We start from the raw sequence: 19,999 nt of genomic DNA, 5'->3' as shown, positions 1-19,999 counted from the left end.
ATCCTATTTCTTCATGTAACATTCGTTAACATGTGCTGCTGTGCTGTTCTCTTTCTCTTATATTTGTAACTCCAACTTCCTTGGAAAACTTCCTCAAAAATATCTTGTCATCACGACTCCTGTCTTACAAGTCTTGCTTGTGCTTATACCCCCTTTCTGTCATTCCTCCTCCTTTTGTTATTTTGACAATCTTATCGTTTGATTCTCCGTGACTAACATATACATCTTTCCTTCTTTGCCAACCCTTTTGTCCTCCAATTCACGGTCCGTTTTCCACGTCCTATCGTGTTGTCTTGTATCATGTTTTCCCATGGTACCGTCTCCCTCTAACTAACCCAGAACCTGTCCCGAGTGCAGCTTCTGGATGCAAGAGCTGAGGCCAAGGCCAAGGCCGAAGCCCTAGCTGGTGAAAACTTACAGGCAAGTATACACAACATTATCAGGGTGGTACATAATGGCTGTGGCCAGCGGCTTGTCTCCCAAGTCGGTCACAAGGCATGCGCAGCATTCTAAGTCTGAAAGTTTCGTTCATTTACATTTGTGGACTTCAGTTGAAAGCCTATAAAAGTTTTCTTTCTGTTTTGGTCACGTTTATATGCAAGTCCATGCATGAGCCATTGAGGGCAGTATATTCAAGTTCTATGTGTGGTTGCAGGCCAGTAAATCATTCCAAAATCGCCTACGCCAGCCAAATCACGATTTGCATGCCCTCGATTTCTTCGTTATTTGAGCATATTGTGGGCCATGAACTTGAGGGTTTGTAAAAAATATGGGTGGAAGCCGTGCACAGGACTGTGAGCTTGTAGTTCTGTGCAATTTGGATGAAATTGGGGCCCTAAAAGCGCCCTATTTTGCAATGGAGTGTAGGCGTCATTTTTTAAAATGGCGATGGGCTTCAGGACCATTTTAAGGGGTGATCATCTTCGGATGGAAATTTCTCCTAAAAGTCATCAGTTAACCTCCCAAAAATTGAAAAGAAAATGAAAGATGATGAAATGAGCTTTAATTTGATGTGTGTCTCGAATATCTTGGAGAGTTGTATTTTCCCTGAATTTTTGAAGTGGGGGCATTTATCATTGGGGTCTATGGCAGTTTATTTACTGGTCTGCAACCGTATGGTAGTCTATGTAATAGACGCTCGTTGAAGACGAGCGTCTATCACATGCGTGCAGATTCCACGATTAATTATGCAAGACGGCCGCGTACTGACCACCAAGTTTTGACCAATCAACAGGCATCTACTATATCGTACAAGCATGTCTCTGTTGACAAAAGTTGGTTTCATCCGGTTCGTTAGTGTGACGTCACCTCCAGCACTTTCTGCACCGTTTGAAACCGGAAGTTAACGCAGTTCGAGCGTTTGCAGCCAATGGGCGCTAGTAATCAGTGGTGCGTGCGCGTGTATGACGTTTTTACTAACGAGCCGGATGGAGGCCGCCATGTCTGCTGAGTCAGCTGACAGCTGTTGACTAATCAACATCCTCCGTCACAATCTGGACGGAAAATGACTGTAAACGGCTGTGATTGGCTGATGTGCTGCGTTGCATAATATTTGCATGCACGCATGTATCAGACGTTCGTACGGAGCACACGGCTCGCTCCGTAGAACGGGTGATACTCAGACTACCGTATGGGGGCCATTGTTTACAATGTAAATCTTTAAATGTGTTGCAGTGAATGTGTGCGTTAAGTTTAGTAGAAGTCTCACGGTCAGGGTAAGTACAAGTTCATGGCCTGGGATTTTATACAACAGTCAATGTTGCAGTGTCCAAAAGGTTTAGACAGTAGTACAGATTTTTTTTCAGTTAAGTGTGTTCCTTCTGTTAACGCTGGGAACAAGACTCTCGTCCTTGCCCTCATTAATTTGATGAAGAATTTCGCAGATATTTTACATGAAAATAAATAAGCTTTAGTTTCTTGTTTACAACGCACGACATGGTTGCTAACCAAACGCTTGCCTACTGAAATGGTGGCCAATCACGGGGAAGCCGGATGGTCATGTGGTGCTTTGACGTCATACCATTGGCCCCTATAAACAATGAAGCATTTGCACAATAGATGGCACATTGCTTTGGCCATTATATACTGGGGCTCAAAATCACACTCTGCGCCGCCATTGGTCTAAACACAGAACTTTGTTTTAAATAAATTTATTTCCGATTGGGAAAACAGATTACCGGTGAATATATTGTTTTTGGCTGGTTCTCATTTTCATGCTGAGCAAATTTGTTTTGCTTAGTAGCAGCGACGTGAAGTTTGCCCGTGATGTTGGTTTGTAAAAGTTGGTTGGTTTTAATATGGGGCTGTCAGTCCAAACATGAGTTGGGCTGTTTGTAATCAGTTGTTCGGGCAATTTCAGTTTGTTTTTTTTAAAGTGTTCCCATGCTATAGCTAATTGTGCTAAAAACTAATTGGGATTTTGACTTTGGAAAGCTGCTTTTAAAAGACTCATACTTGCATGTACACCTATCTCTTAACCCTAACTCCCTGGCATGATTTACTAGGAACCATACCCATCCTGGCAAATTCCAACACCATATGGGAAACTGCGCACACATATTTCTGACTTTGTTTCTGGAGGTGTGCCAACCCAATGTACAAGACTGTTTGTTTAGGGGTACTAGTCTGTACCCATCCTGACAGATTCCAACAAAAAAGCCGTTGGCGTTTGATGGGTTGAGTTCTGGTAGGGTTAAAACAATCAAACAGTTATTTAATAGAATTTTGCAGAGAGAATTAAAACTGCCATGAAACATGCCCATTACTTGTTCTGTGTTGGCATGTCAAACATTTACAGTATCTATTATTTTGTTCCCTTAATATGAGTAATTACAAACACAACAGGTTTCACAAAAGATTATTGTGTGTAGTACTCATTTGTTCTAGCATTTTTTGGGTTGCAAATGTTCCATTTAAAGAGGTTGTGGAATGCTCGAAGACATTTCCGTCATTTTTCGGGTATATGTAGCCTAATAAGTGATGAAATAAAAACGACTATTGTGTCTGTCATGAAATGAGTACAAAAGGTACTTTTGAGAGCTGTTTTTCAGGTCCTGTTTCGACCCGAACATGCAATTTGTGTAAAAGTCGTCGTTGGGGGCAGCAAACAAAACATAGTAAATCGCAACGTAATAAACAGGACTCCCGATGCAGCGTAGTATAAACGAGTCCTGTTTATTACGTCACGATTTACTATGTTTTGTTTGCTGCCGCCAATGACGACTTTTACACAAATTGCACGTTCGGGTCGAAACAGGACCTGAAAAACAGCTCTCAAAAGTACCTTTTGTACTCATTTCATGACAGCCACAATAGTCGTTTTTATTTCATCACACCTTAGGCTACATATACCCAAAAAAAGACGGAAATGTCTGCGAGCATTCCACAACCTCTTTAATTGTACACACAAATTCGGGAGCATATTAAAGGGATTGTTCACTGTAGCACAATGCTTGGTATAGTGTTGTTCGTTGTAGCAGCGCTCCGCTGCATTTGAATTGACTGGGTCCTGATGGCCCCTATTAATTGGAGGTAAAGTTTGTAATTCAAGTAGCCGATTTTCATGAAACCATGCGTAACCTAACCTAGGCCATGTTTGGGACTTATGCGACTCACGCAGCTGCGCAATAAACTTACGATCAATAGCACTCCGCACTAATGACGTCACTTTTGCTCCGCGCCGTACGCGCGCTTACCCCGCATGTCAGACAAACTTGCGAACAATCAGGCACGCACATGCATGCACACCTGGCCGCATACATTCGCATAGAAACGGTGCTGCAAGCATGGGCGTAATCTTCACACGAGAAGTTCGTACAGCATGCTTGTCTGAGATCCGGGTACTTGCTTCTATTTTTAACATTAGTGCAGAGTGCTATTTCACGAACTTGGTATGCCTGTGCAACGTTTCAATTAGACATCATGTACAAGAATAATAAATATTACCCTGGATTGGACATTTGGGAGACATCCCCATAGACTTGGGCATAACATTTTTCAAACTGAAATGTGCCCTAACCCAATATTCCCTTGTCCTTTTTCCACGCACTTCGGTATGTTTACTTATTAGACCATGAGCAACAAATGTAATCTAATTGCGACTGCACAATTTTGCCTCTAAAGGGGGGCTGTGACATTAGGGAGACATGAAAATGTCTCCCTAATGACCGATGTCTCCCATCGTGCGAAGAAATTACGATAACGTGTCTCCTTAATCAATAATGGTACCATTACACGTATAGCATTTACAACTTTTTGTGTGTGTGATTTCTGTTTGGCCACAAACAGTCGTTGAATCACCTCCGTCCACCATCATGAAAATAGTTCTGTCCGACTTTCTTCTGAATCATGCGGCAACTCTTAGAAAATTTTGTCATGGGTAAAATTACTCTTCATTTTCTTCAAACACAAAGCTGTGAGCGTCTTGCATCAACCTTGATAAGATGGGCAACAACAGGCTCCATGACGATCATGATAAGCCTGGGGTGCGTTTTGGTGGTCATAACCAAGAATTGGTTCTGTTGTTTCTCTTTGGCTAATGGTTTTGGGGATTTGAGTATTGCATTACCGTGAGTAATTCTCGTCCATTTAAAATTCCCGCAGAAATTCACTGACAAGAAACAACCCGAACCAATTCTTGGTTATGACCGCCAAAACGCACCTCAGCTAAAATGTTTGCAACAGTTATGCCATAATTTAAAGCGTAAGTTGCAGACTTGCAAATGGCCAAACTCCCGTGAAATTTGTCATAACTGAAATGTTGCCCAATGTGAAATGTTGCCCAATGTGAAATGTTCTGCAACCTACGCAATAAATTGTGCAGTAACGCCATGCAGCTTAACATTTCGTCATATCTGTCCTGCAGGGTGTTGAACAGTTATCGCAAGATGAAGAAGCCTTTATGGTGGCCAACTATCGCTACACGGGAGCTACCACCAACATCCATCCCTTCTTGTCTGCTCTCGTCAACTATGCACAGCCGGTCAAGTTCCAAGGATTTGATGTCGCTGAAGGTATTTTGTTAATATAATTTTTTGCATTCCGGCATTATGAATTTAATACATACATTTTGTTATAGGCAGTGACTCAGGTCGACTTAGATAGATTTTGGTTTAGACAGGCCAACGTTATGTATACATTTTCTGTCGGCTCCAGCATCGTTCGTGACAGCGATAACCCTTGACCTTTCAACGTAGTCGCTATCTTTATGCGAATGTGAATGCGATGCGAATTTGACGTCACGAAGCATTCACTGCAAAATTCACCCGACTTGAAATGTGTTCAACTTTTGCAAATTTGCAGTGCGAAACTTACCCTGACGTCACATATTCGCGTACGCTTTCGCATCGAGCATGAACCGGCCTTAATTGTTACAAAACATCACAGGCTTCATGTACTTCATTCTTATCTTCGGAAAAAATTGGTTTGGAATGCCAGGCCGAAAACCTGTCCCTCACAAGCCCATAGAAAGTACAGAACATACACTGCTGTTGATATTACATGAAAGATTGTGCCATACCTAAGGCCCCCCCAAAAAGTCTCCGGTTTCTGGTATGGAGCTTGCCCCAAAAGTGGTGCGGCGACGACACGGCTTTTGTTTTTTGTTCTTACTTTTTTTTCTTCAAATTTCGCATGATGACTGCAAATGGTGCCCGACTAAATTTAGTGCAAAATGTATGGGAGTCCAGAGAGGCCACATAAAGCTTAAACTCGATTGTAACCCCATCTAAAAACACGTTAAAATTGTGCAGCAGCAGGATTCCAGTCAAACCAGTGAGTTTGGCGGTTTGAGACATCATCTTACATTGAAAAAAAAAACCCAACTTTTTAAGTTTGCCGACGCGCATGGCTACGGCGACGTGCGCGCAGACCAGAAACCGGAACCTACCTTCTTTTTTTTCTGGCCTAAGAGTGGTATGCAGGTCTCTCTGGGAAAGTTGTGCAGTACATGACTTTATGGGAATTTGCAATGCATGACCTTTGGGAATTGAGCTTTTCCGTGCTCTGCAGTGGTAGCACTGTGACTGAAAATTTACTGATTGAATTTTTGTCCTTCAACTTCCATTTCAGAACGGAATTTTCATTTCAATATGTCCTCCTTCAATGAGGCTGTTGGCCTGGGCTACATCAAGACCAGCTGCATAGAATTCGTCAAGTATCCTTATTGTGGAATGAAATTAGTTTTTGTAGCAGTTTGTTTTCAATGGGATCGTGTGTGTGTTTTTTAAAGCTGTAGGCTCAAGATGTGTAATCCTGTGCTGTCATCCAAGTATATCTTATGATCTCTGATTTGTTTGTATTTTGTGTGCTTCCACAATTTCGCTGTCTATAAGTTCTCCTTAACCACCAATTCCTAGTTACAACAAGCGTCAAATGAGTCGTATCTACCCCAAAGGAGGCCGCTATGACTCCAGCAATTACATGCCTCAGATCTTCTGGAATGCTGGCTGTCAGATGGTTGCTTTGAATTTTCAAATGCCAGATATCGGCATGCAGCTCAATCAGGGAAAATTTGAGTACAACGGCTCCTGTGGGTGAGTTGGTTTTTTTTTTGGCTGGACCTGAAGGTTTGGCCTACTTTTTTTCTGACTGACTGAGTCACTGAATGAATGAGTGACTGACTGAGTCACTCACAGATGCCGCTTTTCCGGTTGTAGCCAGAATTCCGGTTTTAGAAAAAATCGCACAAAATTCTGGGGTTTTTTCCTCGTTGATTTTTACCTCGTTAGCGCTCTCGAGTTACGTAGGCCTACATGTTGTAAGGATTGCGCACGCGTTGAAGTAGTCTTAAAAACAAGTCTTTGTTGTTGCCCAACCTGCATGCGATACAGGCGGCCAACGTACTTGCACGCAGTATACAACGGCGCCTTGCGTGCTGCACCACGTGCGGGCGTGTTGTGTGCCAAGCACACGTAGCATTCAGTCTGGAAATCAAATCTGTCATTTCAGTTATTAGTGTTTTCCAATCACAGTGGTATACAAAAAAATGCCGGGTACCAACAATGTTTTCGTCGCGTGCATCACTTTTGTGGGATAGGAATCGATGATACTAATACATTTGTGTGGTATTTTGCAGCTTTCTATTGAAGCCAGACTTCATGAGACGACCAGACAAGTCCTTTGATCCCTTCTCAGAATCCCCAGTCGATGGAGTCATTGCTGCCACTTGCTCCGTCAGGGTAAGCTGCTTCCTACCAACTTGATATTAGCTTTGCTATTTCATGTGCCCACCAAACATTATGCACCCCATGTACAACGGTACGGTACCTTCAAGAGTACAAAATGTCAGTGTTCTATTTTAGTCCCTGCAAGTCCATCACAAGTCCATCACATGTCCATCACAAGTCCATCACAAGTCCATCACATGTTCATCACAAGTCCATCACATGTCCATCACAACTCCATCACAAGTCCATCGCATGTCCATCACATGTTCATCACAAGTCAATCACATGTCCATCACAAGTCAATCACATGTCCATCACAAGTCAATCACATGTCCATCACAAGTCTTTCAGTCTCAAGTCGAGTCACTAGCTATTCAACTGGTACAAAAGCATTCCTTTGTCATTGTTCATCTCATTACTGGTGACTGGAATTGTGAAAGGATTTGTGAAAGGACTTGTGATGGACTCGGACACAACACTGCAAAATGTAACACAAAACTTGGTTACTTGGTTGGTTCAACTCCTAAGGACTCCGCAGGGGAGTTTTAACAGGAGGTCAGAAACATCAGGGCAAACCCCTTCTCATACGTGCATTGCATTACACAACACACGGGACCTACAGCTTTACGTCCCATCCGAAAGACGAAGCAGTATTGGTTAAGTGCCTTGCTTAAGGGCACAAGTGTCCAGACCCGGGCTCCAACCCACATTCTGCTGTCTCTGAAACACCAGTGCGTGAATCCAATGTTCTCCCACGTGTATTATAAATCGTACAAGTTTAGAATTTGTCACATGTAGGAATCATAATCCAAATGCTTATCCAGTGATGTCTCCTTTCTCAAAATCAGGAAATAAAAAACCCGAACTTTTATAAACCAATGAATTTAGACTATTTGTTGTTCTTGCAGGTCATCTCGGGTCAGTTTTTATCAGACAAGAAAGTGGGTACGTACGTTGAGGTTGACATGTACGGGTTGCCAACGGATACCATTAGGAGAGAGCATAGGACCAAGACGGTACCCAACAACGGACTCAATCCAGTCTATAACGCTGAAGCCTTTGTCTTCAGAAAGGTGAGTTTCATGTTGGTGGTTTGTCGTGCTATTCTTGTTTTGTCAGTATTGGTAGACTATTTGGCAGTTTGTGACCTTTCATAAAATAAAATTTGCTTAGGGGTGATGCAAATTCAGTTCAGGGTTTTGCCCTTCGCCAATGTATTTCAATAGAGGCCACTGTTGTAGCTAGCGCAAATTGACGCGCACAATCAAAATTGACGCGCGCTGACCAGAGACTGACTATATTTTTTTTTGGCCTTACAGTAAGCGTTTTTCTTGGGTAAGCGAGGAATTTCAGCTTATGCGCATGCATACATGTACATCCTGTGACAAAGGATTCTGTGCTTGCATGGTTAAGCACAGAATTTGTCTGCTAGCGCTGTTAGCACAGAATGGTGATCGTAAGCATGGAATTCTGTGGTTAGCAAAGCCATGAAATCGGGCCCAGGCTGTCCAGAAATTCTGCTTGAATCCTGTAAGCAAAAAATCCTGGGTTATAAGATGTACCAATGATCTACACTGTCTCTTAGTGGCAGAGTTTGCTGCTGTAGTCAGCCGAGATTATTCACATACGGTAACCAGAGCCTTAAAGGGAAGATATAACATTTGCAAACATCTCAAAACAAAATGATCAAATTATCACGAAATACCTTACTGGATTGTTAGGGAATGACAGTCTAAAGCATCCTGTAAAATTGTGGCTCCTGGTGTGTTGATATTTTTAAGAAAAATGGTATTTTTCTAAAGCTGGTTGGCTGACCAGCGTTGGAGAAATCTGGCTTTTTTTTTTCAAAAACAGCTCCTTCTTTTTAATAATTAGTTATTCCGCATTTACTTTGCAATTGATTACACGCCTATGAAGGGGTACAAGCCTGCTAGACTGATTCTCTGACCACACAATTCCCCAAAGTTTATAAACTGCTCCGTTTCATCTTAAGTAGGGTCAGGGAACCAGACTACAAGAATATGATTGGTTTTCTTGGTGTTTCCAGCATCTTCAAGCCCAAAATGTGAAACAAGTCATTTCAACAATATTTGCCATAACATACTAATCCTCCAAATATACTTTTTTCTGAAAATTGCAGCAAAAGCAAATGTTGTACATTCCCTTTAAAGTTTGGGTCAATTTCTCTCGCTCAATATACAGTTTGGTCATCTTAAGATTCTAGCAACGTTGTCTCTTGTCTTGTGTAGGTCGTATTACCAGATCTGGCCGTTCTGAGAATTGCCGTGTATGAGGAGAACGGCAAGCTGATTGGTCAGCGGATATTACCTCTGGATGGCTTGCAAGCTGGCTATCGACACATATCACTACGGACAGAAGGCAACTTCCCTCTGTCTCTACCCACAGTCTTCTGCTGCATTCAGCTCAAGACCTACGTACCGGATGGCCTGGGAGGTGAGTCATGTCTAGTGACCCCAGAAAAAATAGAAAAATCGTGCCATTGTTTTCTTTTTGCACAAAATCGCCACATTGGAAAAATAGCAGGGTTCCTGCAGCCCGTATGGGGTGCTGTGGTCCAATGGTTATGGTGTTCGATTTGTGTGCCGTGGTACATGAGTTCGAATCCTTACCGTGGGAACATGGTGCTTGTGCTCTTAAGCAAGGCACTTTACCATTATTGCTTCGTCCTTCGGATGAGACGTAAAGCCGTAGGTCCCGTGTGTTGTGTAATGCACGTTAAAGAACCCAGTAACACTTATCGCTAAGAGAAGGGGTTTGCCCCTGTGTTTCTGGCAGTGGCTGCAATATGTGCCGCAGCACCTTCTACACCCTTATAAGGTGCTACGTAATGTGTCTCATATTTCTCATATACTTTATTTACCTTTCTTTAATAATAGACATAATTTCCAGCACCTTGAGTACCTAATTGTTGGTAGATACGTGCGCTATATAAAAGTTTCACCCTGATCCTACAGTGGATAGAATGCAGTGATATCATTACCCCAAGTGATACCTGACGGGAATGTCTTTTCCTTTCTCTAGATTTTGTGGATGCATTGTCCAAACCACTGGAGTACTTATCCCAAGCTGAGAAGAGAGCCAAACAGATGCAGTCCATGGGCATTGAAGAGGTTGGTATTATTTCAAGCAATACTTAAAGATTGCCCAGCGTTTTGATTCATCAGTTGCATGTCTTGAGCATTTCTTAGTTTTCATTATATAGGGATGCTGAGAAAACAGGCAAGCAATTTTTCCTCGGATCAGCTGACTTCCTCTTTTTTTTCTCACTTATTAATAATTGAAAAAGCACTGCAGAAAGTCTTGTAAAATTTGGACTTTCCTCTCTCTTTTTGTTTTGCGACTTCCCGGTTGCATGTCTGATAAAGTAAAGCATGGTGCTTTAGGTTAGACTCATTTTAGTGCGAATTTTGTTTCAATCTCTTAAGTAGTCATGGACAGTCAAAAAATGTGAAATAGTCATTGCTTATAGGTCCTTTTTTTTCAACCGTTTTATAGATTAAAGTGGGTCGAATTTTTATTTTTCAGTCTAATTTCTATATGGGTGTGTGTTCTTTGGTTTGCTTTTGCTTTTGCATTCCTTTAAAAGCAATACTTGCAGAAATGTTTGTGGGTCAAATGTTTATTTGAATGGATCAATTATATTCATACCTCTGAAAGGATTGCCAATGAAATCGGTTCCATGCGCAAACAAGAGAGGGCGTTTTTCACCACTTTTGGAAGCCCCATGGACGGGACACAACCCATGTGCGAAATAAGCACAACAAATTTATGCTGAATGTGCACAAAGCCAAAGCATCTTCGCTTGAGCGTCAGGCGTCGTCGACAGTGCGTTTGAACGTCTCTCCCAGTGGTCTCCCCCAACTCTCCATTTCTTACCGTTGAGGGGGTACTTGTGCACGGAGCCATGGTTACAAGGCAAAAAATGGGGAGACCACTGGTAGGGACTCATGCCTGCTTTGCCGACAATACCTGATGCTCAGGAAGATGGTGGGGACAGTATCACAACTCCGGTGGTACCACTTATGATAATTTATTCGTATGTCAACGGGTCAGTATGTTTATTCATGAGAACAGAACAATGATATCAAGAGCATTGTTGATATTTAGTCAACCAGTTACATTAAAGCATTTTTAAGAACGGTTGTCGTCGAGCTACCACAGAGTGGCATGGTGGATAGCGAGATGAGCTATGGATACAAAGATCCCTGGTTCGAATCCTCCTCGTTGCTGCTCATTTTCATCGGCTGTTTTTCTTCTCGGAGTTTATCGTTGAGATAATTTTAATTTAAGGGGAAAAGAGAACAAGAACCTGAGTGTCTTGAAGTGATTTAAAGGAAAAACATAAATTAATCATAAGTGGTACCACTGGAATTGTGATACTGGCGCTACCCAGGAAGATGCTGCAAGATTATGCATATTGAATACAATTATTCTGCCTACTTTTTGCCAATTGTGGGCAGACCAGTGCGTGCATGCAGTGTGTGCCACCCGGTTGAGATCTCACAAGTGGTCACAAAATGCCATCGAGTTTTCATGCACCGAGTCCAATAGCTCTAGACAAGAGATTCAGACACGGCCCAGGAATGAGGCTATTTTTGAGGAAACTATAAGAATTATGTCACCTTTGTTTTTTCTCCTTATCAGAATGACATCAGTGAAGTACCATTAGGAGGAAAGAAAAGCAGCAAATCCACCCTGAAGCAAGGAGCGAAGTCCCCCACTACGCCCACCCAATCAGTGAACAGCTTTGCACCAACTACCAACTGTAAGAGACGCAACGGTCTGTTTTATATAACTGACATACGGATCCTTGTCATTTGATTGGTGGAACTCACATCACGTGACATTCAGTATTACTCCCGTTCACGCCAGGGCTCAAAAAGTCCCATTGGCCCATGGTGAATGGGATTTACTACTCAACAGTTGGGATCATCCTTGTTCCTGAGCGCGGTATTTGTGTTCAAAAGCATGCTGGTGTGCGCGTTGAGCGTAGCGTGTATTGTTCCCAAGAGCCAGTAGCTACAGAGTTGGGTTGAAATATATCGTGAAGGGGTGGTTTGGAAGAGAGAAATACATTTCCCACCAATTTTGTATTGAAATAGAAGTTCATTGTAACTGCAAATCAAATGACAAGGATCTATGTTAGTTATATAAAAAAAATATTAAGTGGCTTTAAATTGTGAAATGGGAGGAATGTTATCGCTCGGTAAAATCTGGACTTTTTCATTTCACTCGGCTTTGCCTTACGAAATAAAAAAAGTCCAGATTATACCTTGGAATAATATTTCTCCCATTCCACTTTGAGCCACTCAATATTTGTATGCTGTTTCTTTCTGTCTTTTGAACCTTGGGTCTAAATGTCACTATGTGTTTGTGTCAAATGTTTAAGGGAAGTCTTTTCAGCTGTCTTTGATTTGTGCATTTTCTCTCGTAGCCGTGATGCTGATCCTGTCAACGGATACGCTGCAGAAGGACAGGGTTTACCAGAAGGTCCTGAAGAAGCAGAGCAGGGAGATCGAGAGCTTACAGAGGAAACATTCCAAGGTGACGGCAGAGTTGTAACCAGTCGAGTCATAAGGTCAAGAAGGTCGAGTCAAGTCGAGTCGAGTCACAGTGTGTGGTCGAGTCGAGTCGAGTTGAGTCAAGTATTTAGCTCGAGTCAATTCGAGTCACAAATATTTGAACACTATACAATAAATAAACACAAGAGAGAAAGCCATTTTTTGGCTTTTTTAATTTTACATTCGGGCTAAAACATGTGGTGACACCACATTTGACTCCTAATGAAAATAAAAAGGGGGTGTCAGCTGATCGCCATTCAACTAATGGGGACACTGATCAAACCACGTACGTATATGCATACATTATTCGCGAACATTCTAGTGTGACGTGAACAAAAACCGGCACTGGCGTAAGTCATTAATAATATATAGTGCTTATATAGCGCTTTATACCAAAGGTCTCAAAGCGCTTCACAATTATTACCCCTGTTCATCAAGCCATGAGACCAGTTTCTGCAGCAGCTCAAGATCACTGCAATCTGGTCTCTACCTTCACAGGTACCCATTTATACTCCTGGGTGGAGAGAGGCAATTGTAGTAAAGTGTCTTGCCCAAGAACACAAGCACCATGTTCCCCGTCCGGGTTTGAACCCACTCACCGTGGCAAGTGGGCCGAACACCGTAACCATTGGACCACAGCGCTCCACAAATTGCAAATATTTTTCGCACAGTTTTGCTTTTATTTTTGGGACTCGAGTCTTACTAGCCTTCCTCAAGTCGAGTCGAGTCATTCTGATGAGGGGCTCGAGTTGAGTCGAGTCAGTTGCTTGCAGTGAGTCGAACCGAGTCATTTGTCCTTAGGGACTCAAGTCGAGTCGAGTCATCAAAAATTGTGACTCGAGTTGGACTTGAGTCATTACAACTCTGGGTGAGGGGCTGATTTACACTGAAAAGCCCAAGTGAAAAGTGCCATACAGGGTTCCCAGCCACTCCAGAAATCAGGGGGAACCTTGAAATGAGTTTCCGTTTTACCAGTCAGGGAAAACTCAGAGAATTTGACATTGACACGGAAGGGAAAGGTTTTGCTAGTTTGTCGTATGTGTGTCTTGTGCCACGTGTCCAAGTTGTGTCTATTGACTGACTGGCTATGGAGACGGGCATACAGACTGATCACGCCCAACCATCTTGCAACAAATTTCCACATTAAAAAAAGGTATTGACATGTAATGAAAATCTTATTCAATATCGTGTTGATGATGACTTTAGTAAAATAATGCAAATGTTGCGTCCTGCAGGAGTGCACGTCGGTGAAGAGGACACATGACACTGCTGTGGACAAGATGGCGGTGTCCCACGACAAGGAGAAACTCACCGAAGAGAAATCACTGGAGAAAGCCATCAAGAAAAAGGGGTGAGCGTAGCTGTCTCTTTGCTGGGCTGTCTAGCTAGGCATCTCGATGCTGCTATTTCGGCGCAAAGCAGCTAAAATCAATCACAATAACCATCTCTGCCCGCACAGGTACCCATTTACTCCTGGGTGGGGAGAAGCAATGAGTGACAAAGTGCCTTGCCCAAGGGCACATGCACCATGACCCAGGTAGGACTTGAACCCAGTAACATGATATGCGTTCATGGGTAGCTCCCATTGGTTGTACCAACTCTCCTTTTTAGCTGTTGAGAGGGTACTTGTGCACTGAGGTGGAAAGGGCAATGTTATAACCTATCTTGTTCCTCTGGGTTGTCTTGTTCAGGATGTTAAGTCGTCTTCTTAATGACACTTGCTGCCTTCTTTATGTTCCGTAGAGAGAGCAACTGCAGCGATCTCAAGATTGAGACGGAGAACAAGGTCCATTCTATCGTCAAGGTTCACAAGATAAGGGTAAGTAACATGTATTTAATGCCCAAGAAAGGGGGGGGGGAAATGTTTTTGGGTTGGAATAAAACATACAAGTTAAAAAGTTATTAGTAGAAATTTGAATTCGTTGAAGAGCACTTTAATGTGGGATTAAGTATTTGATAAGTTAGAAGAATCCCTTCATTACAAGATGATGACTACTAGGCCACGTCATATTCAATGTTTCTGGAGTTGAGTGTTCATAGCTGCATGACTTCGGAGTGGGATCGTTCATAGTAATTTGTGATTTCTAATCCCACTCAGGTTAAGGGCGTGGTGTCGGAGCAAGGCAAGGAATGGTGTAAAGTCACGGCTCGCCAGACAGCGGAGATTAACGCGCTGAAGGAGACCCACGTCTATCAACAATGCGATGTCCTGAGGAAGCTGATGACGCAGAAACAGATTGACCAACGCAAGACACTGGAAGCCAAACATGCAAGGTGAGATGAGACTCGGGCATCTTAGCAACAGACAGGAAGAAATTACTCCATAGAATAAAAACAATCCCCCCAAAAATGAAAGCCTTCAGGAAAACATTTGTCCATTTTAAAGGGAATGTACAACATTGGCTTTTGCTGTAATTTTCAGTAATGAACGATATGAGGGGTTAGTATAATAGATCAAATATTGTTACACTGACATGTTTGAAGTTTTGTGTTCAAAAATGCTGGAAAATCCAAGAAAAACTAAAATGTTCAAGTAGTCTGGTTCCCTGACTCCACTAAAGATGATATGGATCAATTCATAGATGCCGGAAAACTGTAAGGTAAGGGAACCAGTCTAGCTGGCCTGCACCCGTTCATGAACATGTAACCAATAGCAAGCAAAATTTGGACTGAAAAAATGGTAAATTTGGAGCAGTAGTTGAAAAATAGTTAGGTTTTTCCAACGGTGGTCGGCCGACCACCGTTGGAAATTTACAATAAAATACCACTTTTCTTGAAAATGACTTCACACCAGGTGCCATAATTTTACAAGATGCTTTAGACTGTCATTTACCTACATCCTACTAAGGTATTTCGTAAAAATTTGGTATTTTGTTTTTTCGATGTTTGCAAATGTTGTATATTCCCTTTAAATCTGTCAGTAGTTATCCATACATGAATTTAAACTTTAAAAAAAAAAAATATTGTTTAATTTAAAAAAAAATAATACTTCAACTTTATAAAATTAAAAAAAAGAAAAGAAACTTTTGGTGACTGTTGCAGCCATCAAGCGATAGGAGCAGAAACGCTGAAAGTTGCAAAAGATGGACTTCAAAGGCTCTGGTTACGTTAAAGACAGAAACAGTTTTCACTTACCTGAGATCAGAGATTTCAAATTGTGTCAAGTTTTTCCAACCCTGGATCAAAAACCCAGAAGCACGATTTCGTCAATAGCACTCTTTATACCAAATATCAGTCAATTGACTGATCGTTGGAAATGGCCATCATTTTGAAATTTCTTCTAAATGACAGCAAGCCAGATGAAATAATTTCATGGGGTGTTTAGTACCAGTACGATCATTAATCTAAGTAAGCTTTTTGATAATAATTCAGTAGGTTACTTTTGGGATAAATACAAGTGATCCTATAGGGGAGTAAGAAGTTTATTTCTGTTATTTTCCAACAGGGAGATGAAGGACCTAGAGGCGAACCAGTGCAAGATGTCCATGGAATCCAAGAAGTTGGTTAGTCATGACAAGAGTATCAAGAATAAAGCTGAGAAAGACAGGTAGGAAAGGAAGTCCAATCATGCAGTCAACAAACTCAGGCTTTTAATGAGACGGAACTGGGCACATGGCATAGTGGAGAAAAAAAAAAAAAAAAATGGGAGGGATTTTTTTTCGCTTTTCAGATTTATTGATGTTTGTAATCTGTGATAAGGAAAAAACCATTGGCATCTTTCATTTCCACAACTACAAATCTCTCAACTTTAAAGGTCTTTTTCTCAGTATTCTCAGTATTGACATGTTAATGCAAACAGCCATAACTTGTCAACGGAATGTCCGATTGAAGTGCAACAAACAGCGTTGTAAGGAGAATTTTATTCTCTTTCCTAGTACTCACACACCCCCATTTCGACCTCTGCCCAGTTCTGTCTCATTTTTCCAGGATGCCAGGAATATTATTTTTTTTTTAATCTTTTGGTTTACATTTAGTAAGCTGTTAACATGTGGGGTTTATTTGATTTTTTTTTTTTAGTTTTTAGGCATGACTTTGAAAGTGAGTGATTTCTTTCAGATCGTATCGGAAAATGCTAGGCAATTGAACTTCTTTTTGATTTTTTTAAAAATTTCGCAGAGTACCACAAAAAAATACATAGCAGTTTTGCTACATGGAATTTTTTGTAAAAAAATTGCTCACTGTGTTTGAAGGAAGGATTTTGTGTTGTTTATCATCACACATGGTTTCAACTTAGGGGTGTGCATCGGAACCAGGTACCTGAGTTCCTGACTGCTGATGTCAGGAACCAGTTCCAGATTACGGGATCGGGTACCCGTAACCAACTTTACAAATTACTCAGTAACTTCTCAGACAATGTAAAGAAAGGTTCTGAATGCTATTTGTGGGGAATTTTCAAAATTAAAACCAGGCTACATGGAAAACCAAAACAGACATCGCTCGCGAAAGTTGCAGTTGCAGTTGCAGTTCACACCGTAAAGCTATAAGGCCCATCAGACAACTTTTGCGATTTGAATTTTTGGGCGGGGTTTCTTTTACGTTTTACTTCAATAGGTCTCGTTCAAATGACGTCATTTCCTACAGACCATCCACGTGCATCGGCATTTTGAGCGTCAACTTGTTTAACGTGCATCGGCTGCGTCATATTTTGAACACATTTCGAGCAACAAGCGCACGTGTTTGGAACATTTTCATCACTGCGTAATGCGTGCCTGATTGCGTAAAATACGCAGTTGCAGTTCTCCTACAGAGATGGCCGTTATTGAGAGAGCCCTATAGGGTACCTGGGACCCGTAAATGCAAACCACTATTTCAAGTCCAGATTTTTTTGTCCATAATCAAAGCTTTTCACTTGCGAACCTCCCAAAAGACTGAAGTTTCTTCGTTTCAAAAGAAATGTCTGGAATTTGAAACTTATTACTTCAAATATTTTGATGCGTTTCATTGCAGGAGAATTCGAGAATTGCAGAGCAACAGTCTTAAGAAATTTATGGAGGAAAGGAAGAGAGTAAGTTTAGAAATGCATTTTCTTGCCATTACTTGTTAAGTAAATAACTAACTGGTCAATTAATATTTGCCCCATTTCTAAATTTCAATCCACTCACTTGCCCCACTTGTGAATCGAGTTTACAACAGCAGATATTGAGACACAGAGGCGGTTCAAAGCTACTTTTCTGAACCTTATCCTTGGTTGTTGTCTGTGTTGGTTGTATTTGACTACCAGTTGAAATTGTTTCAATCAAAAGGTTGGAATTGTTTTAATCAAAAGGTACATTTGTATTGGCTAAGCATATGGGTCCTCTAACTATAATTCCAGGAATCTCTGTGTGTCTGTCTGTCTGTGTGTCTGTCTGTATTTCGATTATCTCCAGATCCGGGCACTGTATGAAGTTGACAATTGGCAGGTGTATTGCTCAGCACCCCAGAATGTGCAGTGTCAAGTTTGAAGTTGTTTGGATGGGCTGTTCTCAAAAAAGCTGCAAAAAAATCAGCAATACTAGAGGCCTAATCTATACAAATGTGTATACATGTATACGGACTGTGCCACGCACTGTACTGCTGCACATTTTGAATGGGCACTGCACTCTATACAGCGGTACGGGAAGTCTATGTAATCGACACTGGCGAAGCCGGAGATAGGGCCGGCTCCATGGAGAACGGGTGATACTCAGACTAGGGTACGGGTTAACACACGTGCAAATGGTGGTTGGCTATATGGGCTCAACCATTTCTTGAACGAGGAAGATTACGCAACGGTGAGGTGGGCCTTGACCATATTTTTTAAGGGGAGGATCGCGCAACGGTGAGGTGTAGATATGGCGCGCTGTTATATGGGCATTGCCCTCTTTACCGCCACGTTTGTGGGTCTACCCGCGGCCAAGCAATTTGCCTGTTCCAAACAGGCATGTTTTGAACAGGCACTGCACTGGTGCTATGAGTTTGGGGTCAACTTTTTGTCCTGTCCTTGTTACATCTGACATCTACGAGTGTATAATTCTGATACAGGCCTTAATGCAGTCATCCCCCAGTATTACAGGGGTAGGCAATAATGTCACAAACTCTTAAATTGATCCTTCTGGTTCAGCTTTGCACTCCATGTTTCTTTTTGTCTCTGAAACTGTCACCGGTGTCTGATTTTTGTTTCAGTTACAAGTGAGACAGTCCAAAGAAAACGATGAGTTGACGGCCGAGCACAACAAGCAGATGGATTTACTCATCAGGGCCAATGAAGAGGTATGTTATCAATGAGGGACAAGGGCTATTCACTTGTTTTGTTTTTTCACAATGTAAAAGTCAAATTAGGTTTTGCCCTTCACCGACGTTTAAACACTGTATACTCAGTGTGTTGCCTCCCGAGTGAAAGCTGGGGGGAAAAAAACAATGTAAAAGGTTCCCAGATTGAGCTCGGCGGTCGAGTGGCAAGACGTCTTCTCCAGCAGGTCGTGGGTTCCAGTCCCATCGGAGTTCGCTTGTGAATTGTTTTCATGCAAGCCGACAGACAACACGGAGTATACAGTGTTTATACAAACTACGTCAAAACCCAATATTTAATTTCCATCTGCACAATGCAAAACAAAAGTATGCGTCATATTTTGCTCCAATCCAACAATTTGCTCCATTTTGCTCAAACCCCGAATCAGGGTTTCACTTCCGCATCTACCAACTGGCCTTGATACGTATTTATAAATGATCAAACATTATGCTTTTGTTTGTTTCCTGGACAGCAAGTACAACTGTGGATTTGTCTGTCCAAAATTCTATACCACAGTTCTTTGCGTGTGCAATACTTTGATTTGCATTATTCCCCTCCCAAATATGTAGCATTAAAGTTGCATTCCCCGTGCTCTTCAACCATTTTTGTTTTTTTTCCATTGATAACTTTTCAACTTGTATGTGTTATTCCAACCGAAAAAAACCTCTTTTTTCCCTTCTTTGGACGTCTGTAACACTCTGAAATAAAGGGTTTTTAATTTTGTACACAAACAGATCCACTTTGTGAGCAGACTGGTTCCCGGTCCGTACATTATCGATTATTAAATTATTGTCTGGTAGCCAATAATTTGCTTTTGTAAAGTAACAAATCAATTCCTAAACATGGGCTGAATGTTTCGGTCGATGTCTCATTCAAAAGGGAATAACAAGAAAAATAGCAATTTCGAAAAAGGATCTCTTTATTTTCGGGATGAAACTCAAAAATAACATGGGGAATGCAAAAGTTTGTTTGAATGGTTGCTTTCAACGAGCTTTGATTCG

At 41.7% G+C, this 19,999-nt stretch overlaps 1 protein-coding gene across 17 annotated transcripts in view; it reads left to right on the top strand.

Annotated features, from left to right (window-relative positions):
- Nucleotides 1-19,999, top strand: part of LOC119744366 (1-phosphatidylinositol 4,5-bisphosphate phosphodiesterase beta-4-like) — a 68,670-nt gene that overhangs the window by 42,769 nt on the left and 5,902 nt on the right. For all 17 annotated transcript variants that reach the window (XM_038220264.1, XM_038220263.1, XM_038220261.1 and 14 more), the window contains 15 exons: nt 4,865-5,012; nt 6,070-6,154; nt 6,357-6,533; nt 7,076-7,178; nt 8,075-8,239; nt 9,416-9,620; nt 10,209-10,297; nt 11,832-11,952; nt 12,622-12,731; nt 13,984-14,099; nt 14,492-14,567; nt 14,847-15,022; nt 16,194-16,295; nt 17,696-17,753; nt 18,893-18,979. In XM_038220264.1, coding sequence (XP_038076192.1) covers nt 4,865-5,012; nt 6,070-6,154; nt 6,357-6,533; nt 7,076-7,178; nt 8,075-8,239; nt 9,416-9,620; nt 10,209-10,297; nt 11,832-11,952; nt 12,622-12,731; nt 13,984-14,099; nt 14,492-14,567; nt 14,847-15,022; nt 16,194-16,295; nt 17,696-17,753; nt 18,893-18,979 — 1,818 coding nt within the window. The remainder of the gene's footprint in view (nt 1-4,864; nt 5,013-6,069; nt 6,155-6,356; nt 6,534-7,075; nt 7,179-8,074; nt 8,240-9,415; nt 9,621-10,208; nt 10,298-11,831; nt 11,953-12,621; nt 12,732-13,983; nt 14,100-14,491; nt 14,568-14,846; nt 15,023-16,193; nt 16,296-17,695; nt 17,754-18,892; nt 18,980-19,999) is intronic.

The sequence above is a fragment of the Patiria miniata genome, unplaced genomic scaffold (genome assembly GCF_015706575.1).
Source record: "Patiria miniata isolate m_02_andy unplaced genomic scaffold, ASM1570657v1 HiC_scaffold_7, whole genome shotgun sequence".
NCBI lineage: Eukaryota > Metazoa > Echinodermata > Asteroidea > Valvatida > Asterinidae > Patiria > Patiria miniata.
This window is presented reverse-complemented; position numbering and strand designations above follow the sequence as displayed.